Consider the following 24,617-nt stretch of genomic DNA (forward strand, 5'->3'; position numbering starts at 1 on the left):
TTTCACAGATAGGGTGGTGGGTTTATGGAACAAGCTGCCAGAGGAAGTGGTACAGACAGGTACAATGACAACATTTAAAAGACATTTGGACAGGTACATGGATAAGACAGGTTCAGAGGGATTATGGGCCAAAACCAGGTAACTAGCTTAGGAAGGCACCTTGAAAGGCATGGACAATTTGGGCCAAAGAGCCTGTTTCTGTGCTGTATAACTTTATGACTCTATGACCCAGAAGAAACCCACACTGTCATAGGGAGAACATATAATCTTCACAGAGATGGCACCCAAGGTCAGAATTGAACTTTGGTCCCTAGAGTTGTGAGACAGCATCAGGAATGGCTGCATTGCTGTGTTGCCTAGGTATCACCAGAGTAGGTCACTGAGGGAGGACAGAATGGGAAACTAATCAAATAGATTGCTATATTCTTCCCGTTGTCTTCCTGAGTGTTGTTGGATCTGTGTTCATCTAGACAACTGAAGCATAACCCATCTTACTGACAGTAATTATATGGCAGGCCTACTTAAGTTTCAGTTCTACAGAACCCTCAATTGGAAAGCAATGTCTTTAACAATTCAGTATCACCATGGTACTGTGTGATTTTTTTTTGCAGTGGAGCTTTAATCTACAATCCTTTTAGAGGTTAACTCAATCATGCTAAGCTGACAGAATTCAGGCTATTAAGCACAACTAGATCTACCTGTCAAATAGGGACTACACCAAACTTTGAGCATGTATACTTCATATATTGTTAGATATCTTGGATAAGATATGGTCTGTTCAGCTGCATGCAAGCCACAATGCCAATTAGCACCATTTTCTGAACAGTTCAGTCCTTGAGTGTAGTAGCAAACCATTCTAAGTGTTTGAATATAAAGCCAGTGGGATTTTCCTTTCAGTCATCAAGTTGAATTGTACCATAGGATCACAGCTCACTTTAACTGAAACAATTCAAACTAGTGTTAGATTTTTTATATAAGGGTGCAAGTTGAGCTGTTGATGAATCAGAAGCTTCTTCACAGCAATCTGTTCTGCAACATGGTCTTAATCCAATTTTTCTCTCTCAATATGCTGTCATCAGATTCCAAGAGAAAAAACATCCTTGGCAAGCATTGTGAAAGCATAATGAAATTATTTGAAAGCACTTAAGCTTGATAAGGCAGAGACAACAATAAGGCTTTGAACTTCCAATGTTTTAGTTTTCCCTTTAAAGAGATCTTTGTAAAAAGGAAAGTTCAGCTTTCAATCATCACATATTCACTCTCTACTGTTCTCCTGAGAAGAGTTTAATTTGTTGCATTGAACTGTTTGTACAGCAGAAACTATTTTGGTGTTGATGTTGCTGAGCATGTGGGGAGGGAGAAGGGATGGAGCAAAAGTACACAAGAATAAGTAGACCATTGATACAGAATAACAAAGGGACCCAGTAGTCCTCTGCCTTTATGGCATAATGTCACTGTAAGTCCATTAGGAGTAGGGAAGGATCACACTCAAGCTGAAAATTTCTGTGGTCTTTATTTAGAATGGAACTGCTGGCCATTTCTTCAGAACCTGATGCATTGAGGAGAGGTACCAGTTATTGTTGTAGGTGTCACTATGAGCATCTGTTTGAAAATCCATGAGCTGGATTCCCAAAGAGCAGTGGTTTTCAATCTTTTTCATGCTGCGGACCCCCAGAACATGTCCTTGTTAGATGGTGGACCCCGAAAGTCCACAAAATCAAACAATCGATAATTCATGCATACAACACTTAAATTACTGCACATAGGCCCTATTGAAATAGTGACTATTTCAATCACCGATAATTACCAGCAGTGTCTTTCAGTGTTCAGTTCAATGTGAAGGTTGTGCCTGTTTTGCACTGCAGAGTTTGTCCAAACGTGGTGGTATGTGCGACAAACATAAGCGTATGTCATCCTTAATATTCAGTCTTGATCTGTATTTGGTTTTCATGGCAGTGACTGCAGAAAATGCTATTTCACACAAGTAAGTGGTTGCAAATGGTAACAGAACATTGATGGTTTTGCCGGACAGCAGTGGATACTCCTGGGAACATGCTATCCAGAACGACAACAGTGACATTCAGTTGAACTGCAAGCGCAAAGTCCTGTCAGATGACAGTTCAGCCAATTCTTCTTGTTCACATCCAGTTAAATCAGTAAGCATGCATTCAAAATGGATTTCGAATCCGATCAAACATGCTCGTGTCATCGTCGCCGAAATACTCATGGAAATAACGTGACAGCTGTTGAATATGGTTCAAAATGATGCTCGCAATGGCCTCTGTCTTAGTCTCATTCACTGTCAGAAAGTCAGCCAGCAACGGAAACATATCATAGATGCCTTGCTCGCATCTTCCCTTCCACATACGGAGTTTTTTCTGGAAGGCATTGATTTTGTCATGCGTTTTCAAAACGTTTGAGCCAGGTCCTTGCAATGATAGATTTAAGCTGTTCAAAATGTTGAAAATATCTGCAAAATAAGCTAATCTGGCAACCCATGTCTCATCTGTCAAGAACTGTGCCAATGATCGGTTATGCTCATTTAGAAAAATGAGCAGTTCATCTCGCAATTCATCTACACACTGCACAACGCGGCCTCGTGACAGCCATCTGACTTCTGTATGTAGCAACAAATGCTTACGCTTGGCTTCCATTTCACGGCATATGTTTTCAAACAAATGATGATTGAGCGGCCTGGCTTTGATAAAGTTAATGATTTTAATGCACGTGGAAAACACATCCGCAAGATTTTCATCCATATCCTTTGCAGCCAAAGCCTCACGGTGAATCAAACAGTGGGTTGCTGCTACATGTGGAGCTACTTCTTTCACTCGTGTGACTAGACCTGACTTCTGTCCCATCATTGTGGCAGCACCATCCATGCATACTCCAATACACTGTGTCCGCGCCAACGCCGATCGTACAAAAAAAGTGTCGAGCACACGGAAAAGTTCTTCACCGGTTGTACATCCTGGGAGCGCCTTGCAAAACAAAAAGTCTTCCAAAGCCTCTCCTTCCCAGCAATATCGAACATAAACCAACAACTGCACAGCACTGGCAATGTCAGTACTTTCATCGAGCTGAATCGCAGATCTGACTTGCTGAAGACGTGCTATCAGCTGGCTCTGTATATCTTCCGCCATATCGCCAATTCTTCTGCTTACTGTGTTATCAGACAGTGGACTGGCTTTCAGTTTTTGACTGGATTCTTTTCCCAGTACAACTTCACACATATCTACTGCCGCAGGCAGTATAAGCTCTTCTCCAATTGTGTGAGGCTTTCTAGAACATGCTATTCATAATGCTACCAAATATGACGTGTGAAGAGCCTTCTCATTTACAGTGGCGCAGGCTGTCATTTTGCCTTTCTGCTTGAGGTACAGCTCCTTTTGCCACTCAAAACATTCCTTCGGCTTACTGGCAATATCTGGATGCACTGTTGTTAAATGGCGCTTCAATTTCAATGGTTTCATGGCATCGTTGGACAGTGTTTGGAAACACACAACACAGAGAGGTTGGTCCGCATTTGTCCCCACTGCGATGAAGCCATATGAAATGTATTCTGGATCGTACTTGCGTTGTTTTCTCTTTCGGTCACCCTTCTCCCCTTCATCATCAGAATCTTCCAGTTTCTGTTCAGCTTTTCACTTCAGAAATTTCTCCATACTCAGCAATACACGCTGGACAGTTTAATTACTATTACTGATAAACAAAATTATCAAAACTAATCTAAAATTTACACGCTTGTGCACTTTTCGTTTAACAGTGACATCACTGTGGTGTAAATGCACGGTAAGTAAGCAATATTATTAAGGCACACCAACAACGTCACTCAGTCTCGCTAACACTACAGTGCACAACAGAATAGTAGTGAATAGTGAACACTACTGACTACTCTGACTACACAAATCAAATATTAAGCGGCAGCTTACCAGAAGGGAACACCGTCTAAGTCTCTAAGATTGTCGGCTAAAACAGATAGAATAGATATGGCTGATTTTCTGAATAGTGGAAAACTGGAGCAAGCAAGTAAGCTACATCTTTGTAACGGGTCGCTTTTCCATTTTTTTCTTGGCTTGCTCGTGGAACCCCTGGCAACCCGCCGCGGACCACAGGTTGAAAACCTCTGCCAAAGAGGACTGAGCATTCTTTTTATTAATTGTTCCATGGAAACCTTTACTAACCAGACATCTGTTGACATGGGCATAACAGCTGCAGTTTTCCATCTTTGAAGCCAGGCAGGATGCCTGAGATCTACCCTCAGAGTTTAAGGCACTGCTGCTGACCCATGTTCTCTGGCAGAGTCAGTAGGAATGTTTGGCAATGGGCATGAAATTGAACCATAATGATCAAGCAGTACCAGAATCACGTGCAAATCACAATGCAAAGTAAATTGACCTTAAGTATGGAGTAACTGAGTCATAACTAACTTTAGAATTCTGGATAAGGGAGGAAGGAGAAAAATCAGCTTTGGTTGTCAATTAAGTCACCATTTTATGATTCCAAATGGAAAATTCTCAACCATAAATGCCAAGTATGGAAAAGAATGGAATGAGATATAAAAACAGAAAATGCTGGAAATACTCAGCAGGGCAAGCAGCTTTTGTGGAAAAAGAAACAGTTGATGTCTCAAATTGGACCCTTCTTCATAACTGTGAACTGCTGAGTTTTTCCACCATTTTCTGTTTTTTTGGTTAATATTTCCAGCAGCTGCATTTTTTTAATTGGAAAAGAATATACTCAGCCGTCAAATTCCATTGGTCCCATAGTCTACTTTCAATCAGGGGTAGCTTTGTGCCCCACTGCAGTCCAAAATCAAGTAGTAGTGGTGTGGTCAAAGAAAGAACTTGCAGGTAGCAAGTTGTACAACCTCAGAACATCCAAAATACCTGGCAGTCAACGAATACTACCGAAGCAAGGTCATTATTGTAATGTAGGAAACATAGTACCTAATTTGCACACAGCAGGGTTCAACAAAGAACAATAGGTGATTATCTGTTGTATAAATGGGATGGAGAGATAAATACTAATCAGGACACCGGCAAAAACTCTTCTGCATTTTTAAAAATAGTATCCATCCAAGAAGCTGGATGGGGTCTTTTTTTACTGCCTGTTGTCTAGGAAGGCACCTATAACCATGGAATACTCCCTCAATACTGCACTGGAGCATCAACTTAAGTATTTGTGTTTAGTTTTTTGGAATGAAACTGAAACTTTTGACATGCATTCAGTATCAGTAAGCCACAGCCAACTCCAGACACACTAGTATCTCACATTTTCAACCTTGAAACTGTTGCTAATATTAATGCAATAATGCTCTGGTTGTTAGATTCTGTCTACCTTTTGAACTGATAATCCTCAAGTATTGTTTAATGGTAAACATCATGGGTCCAGATGAACCAAAAGATGCAAATACCAGTCTTTGTGGAGTTTCCATATTTATAGCTCAATAAACCTTACATTAATTCTTTTTTTAATGGTATTTTAATAAACCAGTACTCTGACTCTTGCATGACATTATATGGAGACTCTTTCCAAAGATAAATTTAGTACTTTCATTCCTTTAAACTTTAGTCAGGATAAACTGATGTCACATTATTGATTTCACCCAAATGGCCTCAAATAAAGTATAGTGTGAAAAATTGTAGCTTGGCATGAGCAAAAGATACATCTTACCACCAAAACATGATTATTGACATAGGAATTGATTGGTAATCTTTGTAGGGCATGTGTTCCTCTAAGCCTCTAAGCCAATTTTGTACAGGTTACAGAAGACCAATTTCTTGCAGATTTCATGGGTGAGCCAACCATCTATTTGTCTCTTCTATATTGCAGGGCTGGATGAATGAAATCTATAACTACAATCCTGAGACCTACCATCCATCCCTGACTTTTTCAGTCTTTGTGACACTAGAGGGTACTGCACTGAAACTCTCATATCCGAGAAGCAACCTCCCTCGACGAGCAACCTTTGATGAAGGCAAGCATGATGTGATTTTCATCAGTCATCGATCCTGTGACCTTGCTGACAGCAAGGTAGGCGAGAATTTACTTAGATGAGCTCAAAGTTTTCCTTTATTTTAACTCATTTGTATAAGGACTTCAATACTCCAAAAATTATGGTGTATACTGTATAATTTTCTTAGTACTAGAAATCTGCATCCTATTTACTGAAGAATCTTATAACTTTAATCCAATAAAGCCAGAAATTATAGTGTTACATTGAATTTCTGGTCATTTGACAACTAATCCATGCCTGTGCTTTAACAACATATGGACCTGCTGCAGCTTCCTCTCATATAACTCCAACTTCCCATTTCTTTCTCCCTCACACGTATCTAAGTTTCTCTTAAATGCATCTATACTGGTTAATATATCGTCTGGTATATTATTCCTTTTTCTCTTTCCAAAGATGTTGCCTGACCTGCTGAGTGCTTTCAGCATTGTCTGCCACTCTCAATGATTTGTGCACCTATACTTCCACAAACCTTTGCTCCTGCATCCTGACAAGAACACAATCCTTTATTCTGTATTGCCTCTCCTCATTCTTCCTAACAAAAAGTGTCACTTCACATTTCCCCAACCAAGTCCTTCGTTCAATGAGTTGAACCTTTTAGATTTTGTGACACACAGGTGCAATGAAAGGAGCACCAGTTTCTCACCTATTTTCCCTGTGTTTTGTGACAGACTGTATCAAGCCTCCACAAACTTAGTAACTTCCCTCTTGGCAGCAACCCCGGGATCTTCATTTCATTGTTCTGTAGCCAGGGCCCAACATGATGTGCTCCTCTATCCAACCACACACAAGGGCACCTCCGTTCCAATTTCCTTGTTTCCTTGTATTACCATGGGACATTACTACAGCTATGTTATCGGTATCTGAGCTGGTACAGTTCTACTGTTAGGTGCATGTTAGGATAATGGATAATTAGTGGCCACTGACATTTCGACATTGAGAAGGGACTGTTGGCTGTTTCCCTGGAGGGAAAGCAGTAATTAATCTTGGTGAGTCTGAGCAGCAATCTAACTCTATTGGTAGCTTTGTGGATGTCTAATGATGAAACTGGTAACTGGCGAAGAACTATTAAATAACAAAAAGCATATGTATTTACAAACCTGGTAAACACAAAGAGTCACTCATCTCTAAGATGAGCAGCCAGGCTAGAGGAATCCTTGGGATTATGGAAGTACCACTCCCAACTCATGACACCTCCTTCCTTGTGGACATGGCTGAGCTACTTGTCTCCTCATCTGGTATTCCAGCTATTGCATGCCCGTTTTATTTAATTTGCAGCTGCAGTGTTTTCATATCTCAGGGATGTTAGAATACTTATTCCTGAAACCTTCTGAGATTAACATTAATGACCTGGAGGAAGGAACAGTATGTAAGGTTTCCAAATTTGCCAATGATACAAAGGTAGGTGGAAGTGCATGTTTTGATAAGGATACTGTCATTCTGCAATGGGATATAGATAGATTGAGTGAGTGGGTGAAGGAATGGCTGGTGGAGTTTACTGTGGGGAAGTATGAGGTCTTGCACTTTGGTAAGAGAAATAAAAGGGAAGATTATTATCTAAATGGAGAGAGACTGCAAATAAGTGAAGTACAAAGGGATCTAGGTGTTCTAGTGCATGAATCACAAAAAACGAGCAGGCAGGTCCAACAAGTAGCTAAGAGGGCAAACAGCATTTTGGACTTTATTGCAAAGAGATTGAAGTTTAAAAATACGGAGGCTTTATTGCAATTGTAGAGGGCGTTGGTGAGGCCTCACCTGGAATACTGCATACAGTTTTGATCCCCTTACCTAACAAAAGATATAGTTACATTGGAGGCAGTACAAAGGAGATACACGCACAAACTGTGGAGGAACTCAGCAGGTCTCCGTGTGAGTACAATGGAGATGCCTGGGATGAAAGGGTTGTCCTACAAAGAGAGACCTGTATTTTGGACCTGTATTCCTTAGAGTATAGAAGAAATAGGGGTGACCTTATTCAAACATCCTGAGGGGGCTTGACAGGGTAAATGTTGGGATAGTTTCACAAGTGGAAGAGTCCTGAACAAGGGACATAACTACAAGAGAAGGGCCCAGTCATTTAAAACTGACATAAATAGAAATTTCTTTTCACAAAGGGAGGTGGGTACATATTTGATAGATTGAGGAAATGGCACAGAAGCGGAATTGAGGCCAGCATAGATCAGCCATGATCATACTGAATGGCAGGGCAGGCTTGAAGGGCCTGATGGCCAACTCCTGCTCCTATTTTCTTGAGTTCTTGTATGTTCTTGTGTTCTCAGGCTTTGGATTGCAAACCTTTGCATATGGAATAGTAGGTATGTACAGCAGACACTGGAAACCTGAAATAAAAACAGAAAATGCTGGAAATGCTCAGCAGGTCAGGCAGCATCTATGGAAAAGAAACAGAGTTACTATTTTAGAGCAATGAACCTCCATGTTTATGAAGAGCTTTAAGGATTAGTGGAGATATCTGTGAATTATATATGCAGAAAATGACATAAAAGGAATACTGGGTAAGTAAATGAAGGACAAAACACAGAGCATTGTGTAAAGAGAGTTAGTGGAGGCTTTAGCAGAGCATAAATCAATTGGGCCAAGGGCTATTTCTATTCTATAGATTCTTTGTTATGGGTTGTTTTTTGAATAACTGATAATATCACAAAATTAGGATTCTGGAGTTTGTTAATTTACCCTGAAAGACTGGGGCAAAGTTGGCAGAATGCTTCCTTCCATAGTCAAATGATTTGGGCAGAGCCCATGATGGACCTGATTGGATAAGGTCTGCAGAAGAAATAGGTATAATGGCTAAATTATATTTCATACCTTTATGTGTTTATAACAAAAATCTTCTTTCGTCTCAAGATTTTTCTCGTCCCACCTGGCCTTGCAAAGAAGAGAATGTGGAATAAGAAGTATCCCATCTGTATTTTCCTCAGTGAGTCTGAGGTCTACAAATCCAAATGTTCTGGAGATAGAAAAATGAAGACTGACATAGACACTGAAGATCCAGAAATCGCACAACAGAGACTGACAACAGAGTTCCAGATGAGAGCTCTCAGAGAAGGCAGGGAAAATGCACTCTTCCTCTTTGGAAGAACGGGAAGGGAAAAAGAAGAATGGTTTAGATATTTCCTTCTGGCTTCTAGAGTACAGTCTGAGGACAGACAGAGCCACAGCAGAGGTAGTGCAAAACCTGGTAATGAAACTTGTATTAATTATAACTTGAACAGTAATAGAAACCTCACTGTGATGGTATAGAATTATTCAACAGTGAAAACACGTGCTCATTTTCTGACGTGGTTTTATTCAGCACCTCAGTGCTTTAGAACTCCTTGCTTACCCATTATTTTTATTTCCACATGATACATACTTCTAAAATCTTTCCTTGCACCACCTAACAGTGCAGCTATTTAGTTTATTTTTCCTGTTCCTTCTTGACTTTTATGGCTCGCAATGTACCTTGAAAGTGAAAGTATCAGTTTGACTCATTCTACTACAGACTTCCAGGCCCTAATGATCTTGATTTTGTAGTAAAATATTGGTTGAATTTTAAAATTTCTGAACTATTCCTAGCTTTTCATCAGTTTTATTTCATTATGTTCCTTCTAAGTATTGCTGCCAATGCTCCAAGTATTTGGTGAACAATTATAATAATAATAATAATAATAATAATAATAATAATAAAATTCAGGGTATAGTTGACCAATGCAAATGTTACACCCACAATAAGATGGCCTTCCCATCAATTGTAGTCTACCACTATTCCACGTTTAGCAGGTACATATGGAACTGCAGTTTGTACCTGCTAAACCTGGAATAGTGGTAAAACTTTAAATAGCTTTGAAACTAAATGTCTGGAGCATTTTGATTATCTGACATGGTGTAAGCTATTCTTACTTAATAACTTTTCTGGGATTCTGTATTGTTGAGGACCAAGGAATTACTCACACGTCTGTTCTTAGGTCAAGTGGAGAAGTAATTATTTCAATCAATCGTACATCTGCAGGAGGGAGAGGGTTCCTTTCACGTTACTAGGTGTGAAACACACACTATCTGATTGTACAATGTATGGAACTCTTAGACACATTTTGAGATAGGCTACAGTATCTTCAGCCGATGCACAGACAGACAGTTATCGGCACTGTGTCAGTTAGGTACAGATGAATGTGTGTGCTGAGTCACTTTTGACATCATTAATGCTGTCTGATCAGCATATGTGGAGACCTCATACTCTGGTGGTCTCACGGACAGATATCTGTTGGGTATGCATCAGATCTAACCTGGATATTCTGGCATCATCCTTGGAGATCTTTTGAGCCATCTCTGCTCCTACCCTGACCTATTCAGTCTGCTATCTCCCTGGAGTGATGAAACCACTCAATGGATATGCTGTTATAAGTCAGGGACATATTGGAAATCTATGTGCCTCTTTCCATATCCTGCACCAACAAGTTTGTTGACTGCAAAAAGTTGAACTACTGAATACAGAATCCACCATTGCTAATGATCAATTGGAGACAACAAGTACAGAGTGATGCTGTTTCTTTGTGTGCATGGGTTTACTAATGTTTCTATTCTCCTACCACCCTATATAGTTCAGATTCCCACTTTGCTATACTGCCAGCCACATGTTGGATAAACCTCACAGAAAAGTTAGCATTTGAAGCAAAAGCATCAACCTGGGGCTTTGTTAAAAAAAAACAATTCTAGCCAAAACAGCAAATGGAAAAATGTTTAATTATTGGAAGAAGGAGAATGAGAAAGTTTGCTTAAAGATGAATATTTTGGATGGACAGTTGCTTTTCATGATTATTAGAGAGAGATGTTTCTAATATCTATCATTTTCATACTTAGTGCAAAGCTGTTGATGTAACTCTAAATATTTATGATATGCAAAATGTGAAGTTAAATGCAACAAATACATGAAGGGAAGATTTTCCCTTTTGTCTCGGGCAATAAGGTGCAGAGTTGCTCAACAACTCAATAAACCTCTCTCTCTGTTTCTTTATTAGCATCAGTAAAATTGAATCTCATGAAAATGGTTAATGGGTGGTTGAAGTGACATTTTGAAAAGCTCATTTTATACCTTCACCCAGAATCAAAATAACTTCCCCCAGGGGAGTGCAATTAGAGAAAATGGGAAACATGAAGTTTGGGTTCTTTTGCCCACTTAAATATTTAAATTTATATTACAGGTCTTGCATCAAATCTTGGCTCCAGCCCATCAGGGCGATTGGTTTACAGTGACAGTAGCAGCAGGGACAGCACAGAAGACCTTCCCTCTCTTTTTAAAACCAAGGACTTGGCAGGAAACATCAGACAGAAGATCCTGCTGGACTACAGCACATACATGTCAAAGTTGACTGTCTCTGACAGCTGCAGTCCTTTGCTCAGCCCCAACCACAGCACCACCAGCAGCCCTATCAAAAACCAGGTAGGATAATGAAAGTTTCAATAAGACTTGCTTGAGTTTGAGAAGGTTACCAATCAAATTGTTTTATAACTTGCTCATCACCAGTCTATTGAGCACCGTAGGGCCACAAAATGTCGACATGGAACCTGTTAACTTTACTTCTGCATCAATTTGACATTTCAGACCTTCTGTTGCAATGACCTTTATCAGAATTTATGACTAATTCTTGCCAAATGCTGGCGCACAGAATAATTCAACTAGTCAAAGATGTTCTTTACCTGGAGAAAATAACAACACTCGTGGAAGCAGTTTAAAAATATATTCCCCTTTGTTAAAAAAAATTAAGAGGAAGTCAAACCAGTGAATGGTAGAGCACTAGGGAGTGCAATGGAACAGAGGGACCTAGGAGTACAAGTGCATAGTTTGTTGAAAACGGCATCACAGGTACACAGGGTGGTGAAAAGGGCATTTAGCATGTTAGCCTTCATCAGTCAGGGCAACAAATATAGGAGTTGGAACATTATGTTGCAGTTGTATAAGTCGTTGGTGAGGCCTCACTTGGAGTACTGTGTACAGTTTTGGTCACCCTGTTATAGGAAAGATGTGGTTAAACTGGAAAGAGTGCAGAAAAGATTTATGAGGATGTTGCCAGGACTAGAGGGCCTGACTTATAGGGAGATGTTGGCCAGGCTAGGTCTTTATTCTTTGGAACGTAGGAGAATGAGGGGTGATCTTGCAGAAATATTCAAAATTATGAGAGGCATAGATAAGATGGATATTAACAGTCTTTTCCCCAGGGTAGGGGAGTCCAAAACTAGGGGGCATAGATTTAGACTGAGAGAGGAAAGATTTAAAAGGAACCTGAGGGGCAACTTTGGTTGGAGAGGATGACCTGATAGAGGAAGACCTCAGCAACCGGGACCTTGGCACCGTGCCTGGTACTGTGGTCCAGCGGAGGAAGCGAAATGCAGTGGTTATTGGGGATTCTGTAGTAAGGGGTACGGATAGCAGATTCTGCGATAGCGACAATGAGTCTCGGATGGTGTGTTGCCTCCCTGGTGCCAGGGTACGGGATATCACGGATCGGGTCCAGAATATTCTGAGGGGAGAGGGTGAGCAGCCAGAAGTCTTGGTATATGTAGGTACCAATGACATAGGTAGAAAAAGAGAAGAGGTCCTGAAGGAGGAATACAAGGCATTGGGGAGAAGGTTGAGAAGTAGTACCTCAAGGGTAGTAATCTCAGGATTACTACCTGTGCCACATGTCAATGATAGGAAGAATAGAAAGCTCTGGCAGATGAATGCGTGGCTGAGTGACTGGTGCAGGGGGCAGGGCTTCAGATTTTTGGATAATTGGGACCTTTTTTGGGGGAGGCATGACCTATTCGCTAAGGATGGGTTGCACCTAAACTCCAGAGGTTCCAATATCTTGGTGGGAATGTTTGATTTAGTTGTAGGGGAGGGTTTAAACTGATCTGGCAGGGGGATGGAAACCAGGATGTTAGGTTACAAAATGCTAAGGTAAAGGAGGGAGTTTATAGAAACAAGTCCAATGAGGATGGCAAGAAGGACAAGCAAGTGAGAAGTCAGGATAATTTGCTGAATAATAGAAGTACAACAAGTCAGGATGTTAGGATACAGAATGTTAGGATAGGGGATGAGGTATATAGGAACATGTCTAAGGTAGTATGTAGTGAAGATGGTAAGAAGGATAGACTGGTGGAAAGCCAGGATAATCTGCTGAACAATAGAAGTACAACAAAATTAATAGCAGATACCGGACTAAACATACTATATTTAAATGCACGTAGCATTAGGAATAAAGTAGATGACCTAGTGGCACAACTACAGGTTAATAAATACGACATTGTGGCAATCACCGAGTCATGGCTTTATGACGGATGTGATTGGGAACTGAATGTCCAGGGGTACACAGTGTATAGGAAGGATAGGCGGGTAGGCAGAGGGGGAGGTGTGGCCATGATGGTTAGTAGTGATATAAAATCAATAGAAAGGAAGGATATTGGGTCAGAGGAGGTGGAATCCTTGTGGGTGTAGCTAAGGAATAGCAAGGGTAAAAGGACAATAGTAGCAGTCATATATAGGCCCCCTAATAGCAGTCAGCAAGTGGACGATAAGTTGCAGTTTGAGATAGAAAAAGCATGCCAGAGTGACAATGTGAAGATAATTATGGGGGATTTTAACATGAAGGTGGACTGGGAAATCCAGAATGGCGGTAGTACTCAGGAGAGGGAGTTTGTGGAATGTCTAAGGGATGTTTTTCTAGAGCAACTTGTTGAAGAGCCCACCAGGGGATCGGCTGTTTTGGATTGGGTGCTGTGTAATGAACCGGAGGTGATTAGGGAACTAAAGGTAAAGGAACCACTGGGAACCAGTGATCACAATATGATTGAGTTCAGTTTCAAGTTTGAGAAGGAGAAACTGATAACTGGTGTATCGATATTTCAGTGGAACAAAGGAACTTACAATGGTATGAGAGAGGAGTTGGCCCTAATTGATTGGAAGAGTAAGCTGGCTGGAGGGACGGCAGAGGAGAAATGGAAGGAATTTCTACAGGAAATAAGGAAATTGCAGGATAGATATATTCCAAGAAAAAAGAAGGTTTTTAATGGAAAAAAGACACAAATGTGGATAACGAGAGAGGTGAAGGCTAAAATAAAAGCAAAAGGGGCGGCGTACAAAGAAGCAAAAATTAGTGGGAAAACAGAAGACTGGGAAGCTTTTAAAAACCTGCAGAGAGAAACTAAGAAGGTCATTAGGAAAGAAAAGATGAATTATGAAAGGAAGTTGGCGGATAACATTCGAAAGGATACTAAGAGTTTTTTTAAATACATAAGGTGTAAAAAAGAGACATGGGTTGATATAGGACCAATTGATAACGGTGCAGGAGCTATTATAATGGACGATAGAGAGATGGCAGAGGAATTGAATGAATATTTTGCATCGGTCTTCACCGTGGAGGACATCAGCAATGTGCCGGTTAGTCAGGAGTCCCACGAAATGGAATTGAGTTCAGTTAAGATTACTAGGGAGAAGGTGCTAGGAAAACTAAATGGACTAAAGACTGATAAGTCTCCCGGACCGGATGAGGTGCATCCCCGGGTTCTGAAGGAGGTGGCTTTAGAGATAGCGGAGGTATTGGTGATTATTTTCCAGAAATCGATAGATTCCGGCGTGGTTCCGGAGGACTGGAGGGTCGCAAATGTAGTTCCGTTGTATAAGAAAGGTGGGAGGCAGCATAAAGGAAATTACAGACCTATTAGTCTGATGTCAGTGGTGGGAAAGTTATTGGAATCTATCCTCAAAGACGGGGTTACGGAATACCTAGAGGCGCAGGGCAGGATAGGTCCTAGCCAACATGGTTTTGTGAAGGGAAGATCCTGCCTGACCAACCTATTGGAGTTTTTTGAAGAAATCACAGGTAAGGTGGATAAGGGAGAGGCGGTAGATGTTGTGTATTTAGACTTTCAAAAGGCCTTTGATAAGGTGCCTCACAAGAGACTGATTAATAATATGAGAGGTCATGGAATTACAGGTAGGATAACAGAATGGGTGGAGCATTGGCTGGTTGACAGGAAGCAAAGAGTGGAAATAAAAGGATCTCGTTCTGGTTGGTTACCGGTTACTAGTGGTGTGCCGCAGGGGTCGGTGTTGGGACCACTCCTTTTTACCTTGTACATTAATGATTTGGATGATGGAATAAATGGTTTCGTGGCTAAGTTTGCCGATGACACCAAGATAGGGGGAGGAGTAGGGAGTATTGAAGAGATAGGAAGGTTGCAGAGGGACCTAGATAGTTTAGGAGAATGGGCAAGGAAATGGCAGATGAGATTCAATGTAGGGAAATGTGCAGTTGTACACTTTGGAAGCAGAAATAAGCGGGCAGATTATTGTCCAGGAGGAGAGAAAATCCAAAGCACGGAAGTACAAAGGGACTTGGGGGTACTCATGCAGGATACCTTAAAGGTTAACCACCAGGTCGGATCGGTGGTAAAGAAAGCGAATGCTATGTTGGCATTCATTTCGAGAGGTATAGTGTATAAAAGTAAGGAAGTGTTAATGAGGCTCTACGGGGCACTAGTGAGGCCTCATTTGGAATATTGTGCGCCGTTTTGGGCCCCACATCTTAGGAAGGATGTGTTGACGTTGGAGAGGGTTCAGAGGAGATTTACGAGGATGATTCCAGGAATGAAAGGGCTTACATATGAGGAGTGTTTGTCGGCTCTTGGACTGTACTCGCTGGAGTACAGAAGAATGAGAGGGGACCTCATAGCGACATTTAAAATATTGATAGGAAAGGACAGGGTAAATGTGGCTAGGCTGTTTCCCTTGGTGGGTGAGTCCAGGACCAGAGGGCACAATCTTAGAATTAGAGGGTACAGTTTCAAAACAGAGATGAGGAAAAATTTCTTTAGCCAGATGGTGGTGAATTTGTGTAACTCCTTGCCACGTACAGCAGTGGAAGCCAGATCAGTGGGGGCGTTCAAGGAGGAGATAGATAGATATCTAAATAGTCAGGATATCAAGGGATATGGGGATAAGGCCGGTAATTGGGATTAGAATAGTTTTTTTTCTTCTTCTTCCCCCATTCCCCATTTCTCATTTCTATTTCCCTTTCCTTGGAGCAGACTCGATGGGCCGAATGGCCTGCTTCTGCTCCCTTGTCTTGTGATCTTGTGAACTTTTTCATGCAGAGGGTGATGAATATATGGAACGAGCTGCCAGAGGAGGTGGTTGAGGCAGGTAAAATAGTATCATTTAAGAAGCACTTGGATAGGTATGTGGAGGGGTAGGACTTAGAGGGATATGGGTTGAATGCAGGAAATTGGGACTGGATGGGTGGGCACCGTGGTAAGCCTAGACTTGTTGGGCTGAAGGGCCTGTGTCCGTGCTGTATTGCTCTATGATTCTATGACTCTCTATGACGCATTTTCTTGTGTTGCTGGATTGGAAATATTTGGGAAAGATACTCACCATTACGCTTGGAAGTGCTATGGTTTTATGTGGGTAAATGCTAAAATTTCCAAGCAATATCTAGGCTGTTACCACAAATAGAATTTATAGCACTAAGAGCCATATTGTCGAAAGTGTCATTGCTTGTGTTTGTGCTTCAAGTGAGCTTCCTTCCAAACTGTTTCATTCCACCCTATCTCCATTACTTCCTGTTCCTTTCTGTTCTCATCTAGTTTCTTCCAATCCATCTAGGTTTCCTGATTAAAGCAGCTGGAGGAACAGACTCAAAGGCTGAACATTAAACATTTATTGTAATGAATTATTTACTCCAAACTAAACTGGAGTCAATTGCTTGTAACATGTAGGATATAAATATGCAATCACTTGCTCGCTTTTGAAAGGTTGTACTTGTTCATGCTTTCAAGTTACTTAATGCAAACTCTTATTCAGGTCTCCCAGGTCATCTGTAGCAGAGAAAGCTGTGAAAGAAAAAACGATTTACCCTGCTCTTCAGCCAACTGTTATAAATTGTATAGGAGTATCTTATGGTCCTTCTGTTCCCCTGTTGGAAAAATCCCTGTTTCTGTGCAGACCCAACCAAAACAATGGGGGAATTTCAGCTCCCAAGAAGGGGTGGGTTAGGACAAGGTGAGATGTTACAACTTTAAAATTGTTAAACCCATTGCCAACCCATCTCCAAAGCAGAGTAGGACAAAGGGCAGCTGCATAACCTGCACTAAGGTTTTAAACATTTTAGTGACATTAATAATCTCTGATAATGGCCTTGAAATTCTTCAGTTAGATCAGACAAGGCCCACGAGGAATATAAAGGAAGAAGGCAAGAACTAAAGCAAGAAATTAGGAGGGCTAAGAGGTGCCATGTAATGTCCTTGGCAAGTAACATTATGGAGACTCCCAAGGCATTTTAAATGTATATTAGGAGCAAGAGGGTAGCTGGAAAAAGGTAGGTCCACTCAAGGACAAAGGAGGGAATGTATGCATGGAGACAGAGGAAGTAGGTGAGGTCCTTAAAGAGTACTTTGCATTGGTATTCACAAAGGAGAAAGGCATGGAGGATAGTGAAATTAGGGAATGATACGTTGATATTCTAGGACATGTCATTATTAAGAAGGAAGAGGTGTTGGGTGTTTTGAAAAATATTAAGGTGGATAAAACCTGGAGCCTGATGGGATCTATCCCAAGATACTGACAGAAGCAAGGGAGAAGATTGCTGAGGCCTTGACAGAGATCTTTGTATCCTCTTTAGCACAGGTGAGATGCCAGAAGACTGGAGAATAGACAATGTTGTTCCTTTGTTTAAGAAGGACAATAGGGTCAAACCACGAAACTATAGGCAGGCAAGCCTTACATCAGTGGTGGGGAAATTACTGGAGAAGATTCTTAGGGACAGGATTTACTTGCATTTGGAAAAGAATGGACTTATTAGGGATAGTCAGCATGGCTCGGTGCAGAAGGAGTACTGTCTCACAAATTTGATAACACTTTTTGAGAAAGTGAAGAAGATGATTGACGAGAGTGGGGCAGTGGATGTTGTCTATGTGGACTTTAGTAAAGCATTTGAAAAGGTCACTGATGGTAGGCTGGTTGAGAAGATTAAGTCACATGGGATCTAAGGTGAGTTGGTAAATTGGATCCAAAATTGGCTTGGTCATAGAAGACATTTTGGGAGGTCAAATGCAAAAGGAAAGTATTCAGTGAATGGCAAGACCCTTAAGAGCATTGGTGTACAGGGGGATCTTGAGATCCATGTCCATAGCTCCCTGAAAATTGCAACACAAATGGATAGGATGGTAAAGAAGGTATACGGCATGTTTGCCTTCATTTGTCAGACATTGAGTATAAAATTTGGGAAGTCATGTTATAACTGTATGAAACTTCGATTAGATCACATTTGGACTACTGTCTGCAGTTTTGGTTGCCACACTATTGGAAGCATCTGGAGGCTTTAGAGAGAGTGCAGGAAAGGTTCACCAGGTTGTTGCCTGGACTGGAGTGTTTTAGTTTGTTGGAGAAGTTGGACAAACTTGGATTGTTTTCTGTGGAGTGTCAGAGGCTGAGGGATGACTTGATAGAAGTATATAAAATTACGAGAGACATATATAAGGTAGATAGAGTCTTTTACCCAGGGTGGAAATGTCAAATACTAGGGGGTATAGGTTTAATGTGAGCGGGGGAAAGTTTAAAGGAGAAATGCGAGGCAAAATTTTTGACCAGAGAGTGGTAGGTGCCCGGAACGTGCTGCAGATGGAGGTGATAGAAGAAGATATGATAGCAACGTTTAAGGGCTATTTAGACAGACATATGAACAGGCATGGAACAGAAGGATATGGACCAGGCACGTGGAGAATATTCCATCACATTTTTGATTTGTGCCTTTTACGTGGAGGTAGAAGTGGATTGTCAGAAAGTGGCCTACTCATCTCAGAATACCCAGTGTCTGACCTGCTCTCGTAGTCACCCTATTTATGCAGGTGGGTCCAATTAAGTTTCTGGTCAATATTGACTCCCAGGATATTGATGGTGGGTGACTCAGCAATGGTAATGCCATTAACTGTCAAGGTAGATGTATACATTCCCTCTTGTTAGAAATGCTCATATCTTAGTACTTGGTGTAAATATTTCTTCCCACTCTTCAGTCCCATGACTGAATGATGTCCAGGCCTTCGAACATGCAGTCACGGACTGCTTCATTTTCTGAGCTACAAATGGAAATAAACATTGTGCAATCATCAGCAAATAACCCCACTTCTGACCTTATGGAAACAGCTAAGATGGTTAATCCTCAGGCATTGTCCAAAGGAAATCCTGTGGCGGAGATGAATAGCCTTCAACAGACACATGGTATTCATTTGTGTGGGGTATGATTCCAGGAATTTCTTTATCCACACTCTTTCAAATGCTAGCTTGATGGGAAGGGCAGCCACTCCTCACCTCTGGAATTTAGTTCGATACAAAATAATTGCTAGCACATTATATTTTGTATTATTTATTATCTGAATTCTTCAAAAAGTTGTGTTTTGTTAATAGCAACTATGGCTCACCCTCTCTTTTCCCATTTATGATTATTCCAAAAGGCTTTATCCTATTTGGGAAACAATAGATGTCACTACAATGTGAAGTAATTTGCTGTTTCACTAATTTGCATCTTACAGAACTTCACGCTTGTGTGTCTCCTTCGCTCGAAAGCAATGCCAGTGGAATTGTTTACACCTATTATTTTGACTGCACCTTCACTTTAATCTTAACATCCTGTATACAAATTATAGTCTTGCCTACAACTTCCCTCAGAATTCTGAGATCAGACAAAACTGAAAGACTATAGCCAAACATAGAGCTGCTGAACAGTAGTGCCATTATCTGAGGATAAAGAATAATTTCAACCGTTAAGTAGGTTTGTTTGCCACAATAAAGTTGAAAGTGCATTTCCAATATGTCAATTTCTTCCCCCATTAATTTTCTTCCCCCATTCTACTGAATTTCTGATAACGTGTATAATAAATTATAAATTGAATGATTGACATTAAAATACTCAGTGTATTAGATTTAGTCAATGTTGCCAAATTCTACCTAAGAACATTATCACATTTTAGGAGTGTAGTTAATTTTGTATTAAATGCAGTTTACCTGAAGCTTTTCCTAATTCATGTTGAAATAACAAAATGAATGATTAAAGAGGTACTGGTGCAAAGACTGCAATTATCTAGTTTCAACCGGTATGGACTGAAACCTTGATCTCAGTCTTGGTAAGTGATTTAACTGCTTTCATTTAATTTCTCCTTTGGGAAAGCTGCTATATCTGAAATAGTACAGGAGTAAAATTTGCCCAGAGCAGAGATTAAATACTGAGCAAAGATAGGACTGACCTACAAGTAGAGAAATACAAGAGAAGGGAGACTGCAGCTTTCATATTTAAGTAGAAAGCTTTGTTTTTTCATATACATCAAAATTCTGTGAAAACATACAATTTTAATTCAAGTAAAATTTAACAAAAACGTTGCACTAGGTGTTCAGAAATCAATTAGAACATTTTTGCTTGTAAGTATGCTTTTAAATCAGTAATGATTGAACTATTTGCTCCCATGTTTGCCTTACAACATAAACTGAATGGATATGAATCACATTATGGTCTTAGAGGCCATATATCAAATTAAGTATTAAACCCCCGCATTTATAAGCTGAACTGCTGAACATGAAGCTTAATTTCTACTGGGATAGGCAATGTGTTGTTTGGTGCCTGTGGCTGTGTTACCAGATGCTTGGGCCTGCTGTGCATAATTTGTGCACAACCCATAACAATGTGATTGGAAGGCACTTGTGCTGCCAAGCGGTTGTACAGCAGATGTACACAGCCTCATTAAAGTCATGTAAAAAATATTAATTAGACCTTGGCCCTTCTAGGTGTTCTCAGAACCTGAAAAGTACTCAGATCACTAAGCACTCTTCCCACGTGGTCACATTTCTTCAGCCCTGTCTGCCTTATTTTCTTCAAAGGATGCAATTTGACAGTTGCAAGAAGGACCCATTGTTGATTTGTTGATCTAATTTGCCTTGTTTGTTGTACTACACATGTTTTCCAGATTATTTAAGCTAAATTAACCATATCAATGAGGCAATGCAACACTTCTATTACATCTTTGAAGGTTGATTGTCACATGCTTTTTGGTTGGAGGACTGGTACCCAAGGACTGGAAGATGGTTAACATGATAATGTTTAAAGAAAGGAGAAAGGTACAGACCAAGTAGTTACAGGCCAGTTAGCCTAACATTGAAAGTGCTCGAATTAGCATTTGGGGAAGCACACATTAATTAAGGATAGTCAATATGGATTTCTTTGGGGAAGAACTGGCTAATTTGATTGCAATTTTTGAGCAGCTAACAAGGAGGGTCAATGATGGAAGGGCATTTGATATAGTCAAAAGAGATGTTAGCAGTGTTTGAGAGAATGTCTCCTGGCTAATTAATCAGTAAAGTAAAAGTCCACAGGACCCAAACAAAGTTGGCAAATTTGATTAAGAAATGACTAAGTGGTCAATGGAAATTCTGGTGAGACAGAACCCCACATCACATTTAAAAGGTATATTGGTGAGTGCTTGGAAAGCTTTAATCTACAAGTGAATGGACCAAAAACTGGTAACTGGTAGTAACCTAAATGGCTCCATTTTTACCCGAGATGGTCAAGATGGGCCAAATATCCTTTTACTTGGCATAAATTTCAATGATTCTGTTACTCCTCTGCACCTAAACAGTAAAACAGACGAGAAGATCAGGGGAGATAGGATGTGTACGTTGATGACCTGTCAAAGACACCACTCTTTTTTCCTGCCCAGGTTAGATATTTCAATGTCAGAATAAAAGAAATAAGAGCAAGAGTAGGCTGATGCCTTAGTTTTTGGTTCTTTCCATCAGGGGAAACATATTTTACCCTGTCAGGGGTTCTCAAAGTCTCACATGTTTCAATAAGATCACCTCTCATTTTTCTGAACTCTTGCGAGTTTAGGTCCATTCTACTCGATCCTTCCTTATTAGACAACCACCTTACCCAATAATTAACATAAAGAATCTTCACTGTGTTTCTTTGAAGTCAAGTATATTCATTCATAAATAAGGAGATTAAAACACATACAATATTTCAGGTGTGATTTCACCCAACTCCTCTACAGTTGTAGCAAGACTTCCTTACTCCCTTGCAACAAATTCCAACATTCCTTTTGCTTTCTTAATTACTTGCTGTACCTAAGTAGCTTGCATTATTCTCCATATACTTTGTGTTCTGCTGGCCTTTCTGTTAGCTCCTGTATGACTATTGTGTATTTTTTTCCTCAGATGCCAATCGGTGGGGAGCCCCAAGTGTCCTGGATAAATGCATTGATTGGACGGATCTTCTGGGACTTTTTACGGGAAAAGTACTGGGCAGATATAGTTGCTTACAAAATTCAGAAGAAATTAAGCAAAATCAGGGTGAGCTGACTGAATTTTCAGAATGACTGTCTTGTACATCAGAAGTGACTGTAGAGCCCAGTGAAACTCTCAGTATGAAGCGTGATGGCATCAGCCAATTCTTACATATGTACGACCCTATGCTTGATGCAGAAATAAATCCTGCTCTATGCAGTCATAGAAAAAAAATCTGCATATTTGGCCCTGCATGCTTTTGTACACTATAATTATTATAGGAATTATTTTTATTGTAACAAATGAGAAAAAAGGCATGATTTTGCTATAAACAAAGGTTTCAGGAGAAATGCTTCATTCTATACACAATTCTACTCAATGTGAGCCATGGGCTCAGAGGTAACACTCTGTTCTTGAAATTATAGGGCTTGGTTTCAAATTTGACTTGACATTCCAGGTGCAGTATTAACCAATGCTATCCTGTTGGAGAAGTCAGCTTTTGGACCAGGTGGTAAACCTCCTGCAAGTAAAAAGTTCCTGTTGTGTTATTTTGAAAAGGAACAGGGGAGTTCTCCTCAGATTCCTCACCGCTATTTATCCTGCAACCAATGTCTAAGACTGATTATCTGATCCTCAACTCATTATTTATGAGGTGGTTGTTGTTGCATTTAGAGTCATAGAGTAATGCAACACAGAAGCAGGCCCTTCAGCCCAACTAGTCCATGCCAACCAAGATGCCCATCTAAGCTAGTCCCATTTGCCTGTGCTTGGCCCAAGTCTCTCTAAACCTCTCCTGTCCATATACCTGCCCCAGTGTCTTAAATGTTGTTCTTGTACCTGTCTCAACCACTTCCTCTGGCACAAGACATAAGGAGGAACTCAGCAGGTCAGGCAGCATCTGTGGAGGGAAATTGATAGTCGACATTTTGGGTCGAGACCTTTCATCTGGACTGCCTCTGGAAGCTTGTTCCATATATGCACCACCCTCTGCATGAAGAAGTTGCCACTCAGGTCCCTTTTAAATCTTTCCCTTCTCAACTTAAACTTATGCCCTCTAGTTTTAGATTCCCCTACCCTGGGAAAAAGACTGTGTGCATTCACTCTATCTGTGCTTCTCATAATTTTATACATCCGTTTAAGATCACCCCTCAGTCTCCGACACACCAAGGAATAAACTCCTGCCTGCCTAACCTCTCCCTTTTACTCAGGCCCCTGAGTCCTGACAACATTCTCCTAAACCTTCATTGTACTCTTTCCAGCTTAATGGCATCTTTCCTATAAGAGGGTAACCAAAACTGTACACAACGCATGCTGTACACAACTCCTACATTACAGTATGTGATGGCACTTCAGTGAAGGACTTTACTGACCATCAAATGTTTTATAACATCCTGACGTCATGAAAGGCAATACCTTAAAACAGAGTTTTGTTTTACTTTGGGTGTTGTTCCATTTGGAAAAGTGATATGGAACAGCCTGAGGTATTACCAGAGTGACATCATTGTTGGCACTGAAAAGATGATAAGACTAGAAGTCAACACCCAAAGTCTGGGCACTAGGCAAATGAGCTGCCACATTCATATGATCCATTGGAGGAAGATATGCTATTCTGTTGATGGGCCACAAGGCCCATTCCTGCATTTGCTTCTGAAAAGTTTTGCGACAGATTGAAGTAAGGCTCATCCCTTTATACTCTGAGCAAATAGAGAACATTTCAGCATGTTCATCCAGTTTGCAGCTCAGTCCAGGAAGATCCCAATCTGCCTACACTAATCTAAGTGCCTGTGCCTTATGGGGAGGAAAATTGACCATGGTTCTGAATCTATGGACAGGAAAGATCCAACAGTTCACTCGTGTGTACCACAGAAATGGATTTTCTCTTGTAATAAAACAGGCTGGATTGTGTTTCATGGTGAAATGCTGGCTGGTTACCGTGCACACATCAGCACAATCTAGATTTCTGTGCTAATTGAATCAGCTCCAAAAGGAGTACTGGACTCTCATTGGCTGAGTGCCAAAGATGTACTGCTTTCTCATTGGCCAAGAGAACATGAACAATATGGCTTCATTTAGCAAACTGTCTGGAGGCATTCAGTAAGCTGACATTTTTCGTATGCATTAATATTTTAAGTAAAAGCCAAGATTGCTCTAATGGATCAGCACTCTGTGGGGTAGCTCTAACTGGGGTAGCAGTGCATAATGGCACATGTAAAACAGCCCTGTTTGTTTGAACAGGGTCACTAAACTTCATTAAAAAGTTAAGTGAAGATAAGTGTTTCTTTTACTTTAATTAATATTTCA

General features: G+C 40.6%; 1 protein-coding gene across 1 annotated transcript in view; it reads left to right on the forward strand.

Annotated features, from left to right (window-relative positions):
* The window catches only part of tex2l (testis expressed 2, like), a 55,846-nt gene that overhangs the window by 9,876 nt on the left and 21,353 nt on the right, over positions 1–24,617 (forward strand). Inside the window, exons 2-5 of the mRNA XM_052021331.1 lie at positions 5,836–6,036; positions 8,879–9,212; positions 11,212–11,450; positions 22,248–22,382. Of these exons, the coding sequence (XP_051877291.1) occupies positions 5,836–6,036; positions 8,879–9,212; positions 11,212–11,450; positions 22,248–22,382 (909 nt within the window). The remainder of the gene's footprint in view (positions 1–5,835; positions 6,037–8,878; positions 9,213–11,211; positions 11,451–22,247; positions 22,383–24,617) is intronic.

The sequence above is a fragment of the Pristis pectinata genome, chromosome 8 (genome assembly GCF_009764475.1).
Source record: "Pristis pectinata isolate sPriPec2 chromosome 8, sPriPec2.1.pri, whole genome shotgun sequence".
Classification (NCBI taxonomy): Eukaryota; Metazoa; Chordata; class Chondrichthyes; order Rhinopristiformes; family Pristidae; genus Pristis; species Pristis pectinata.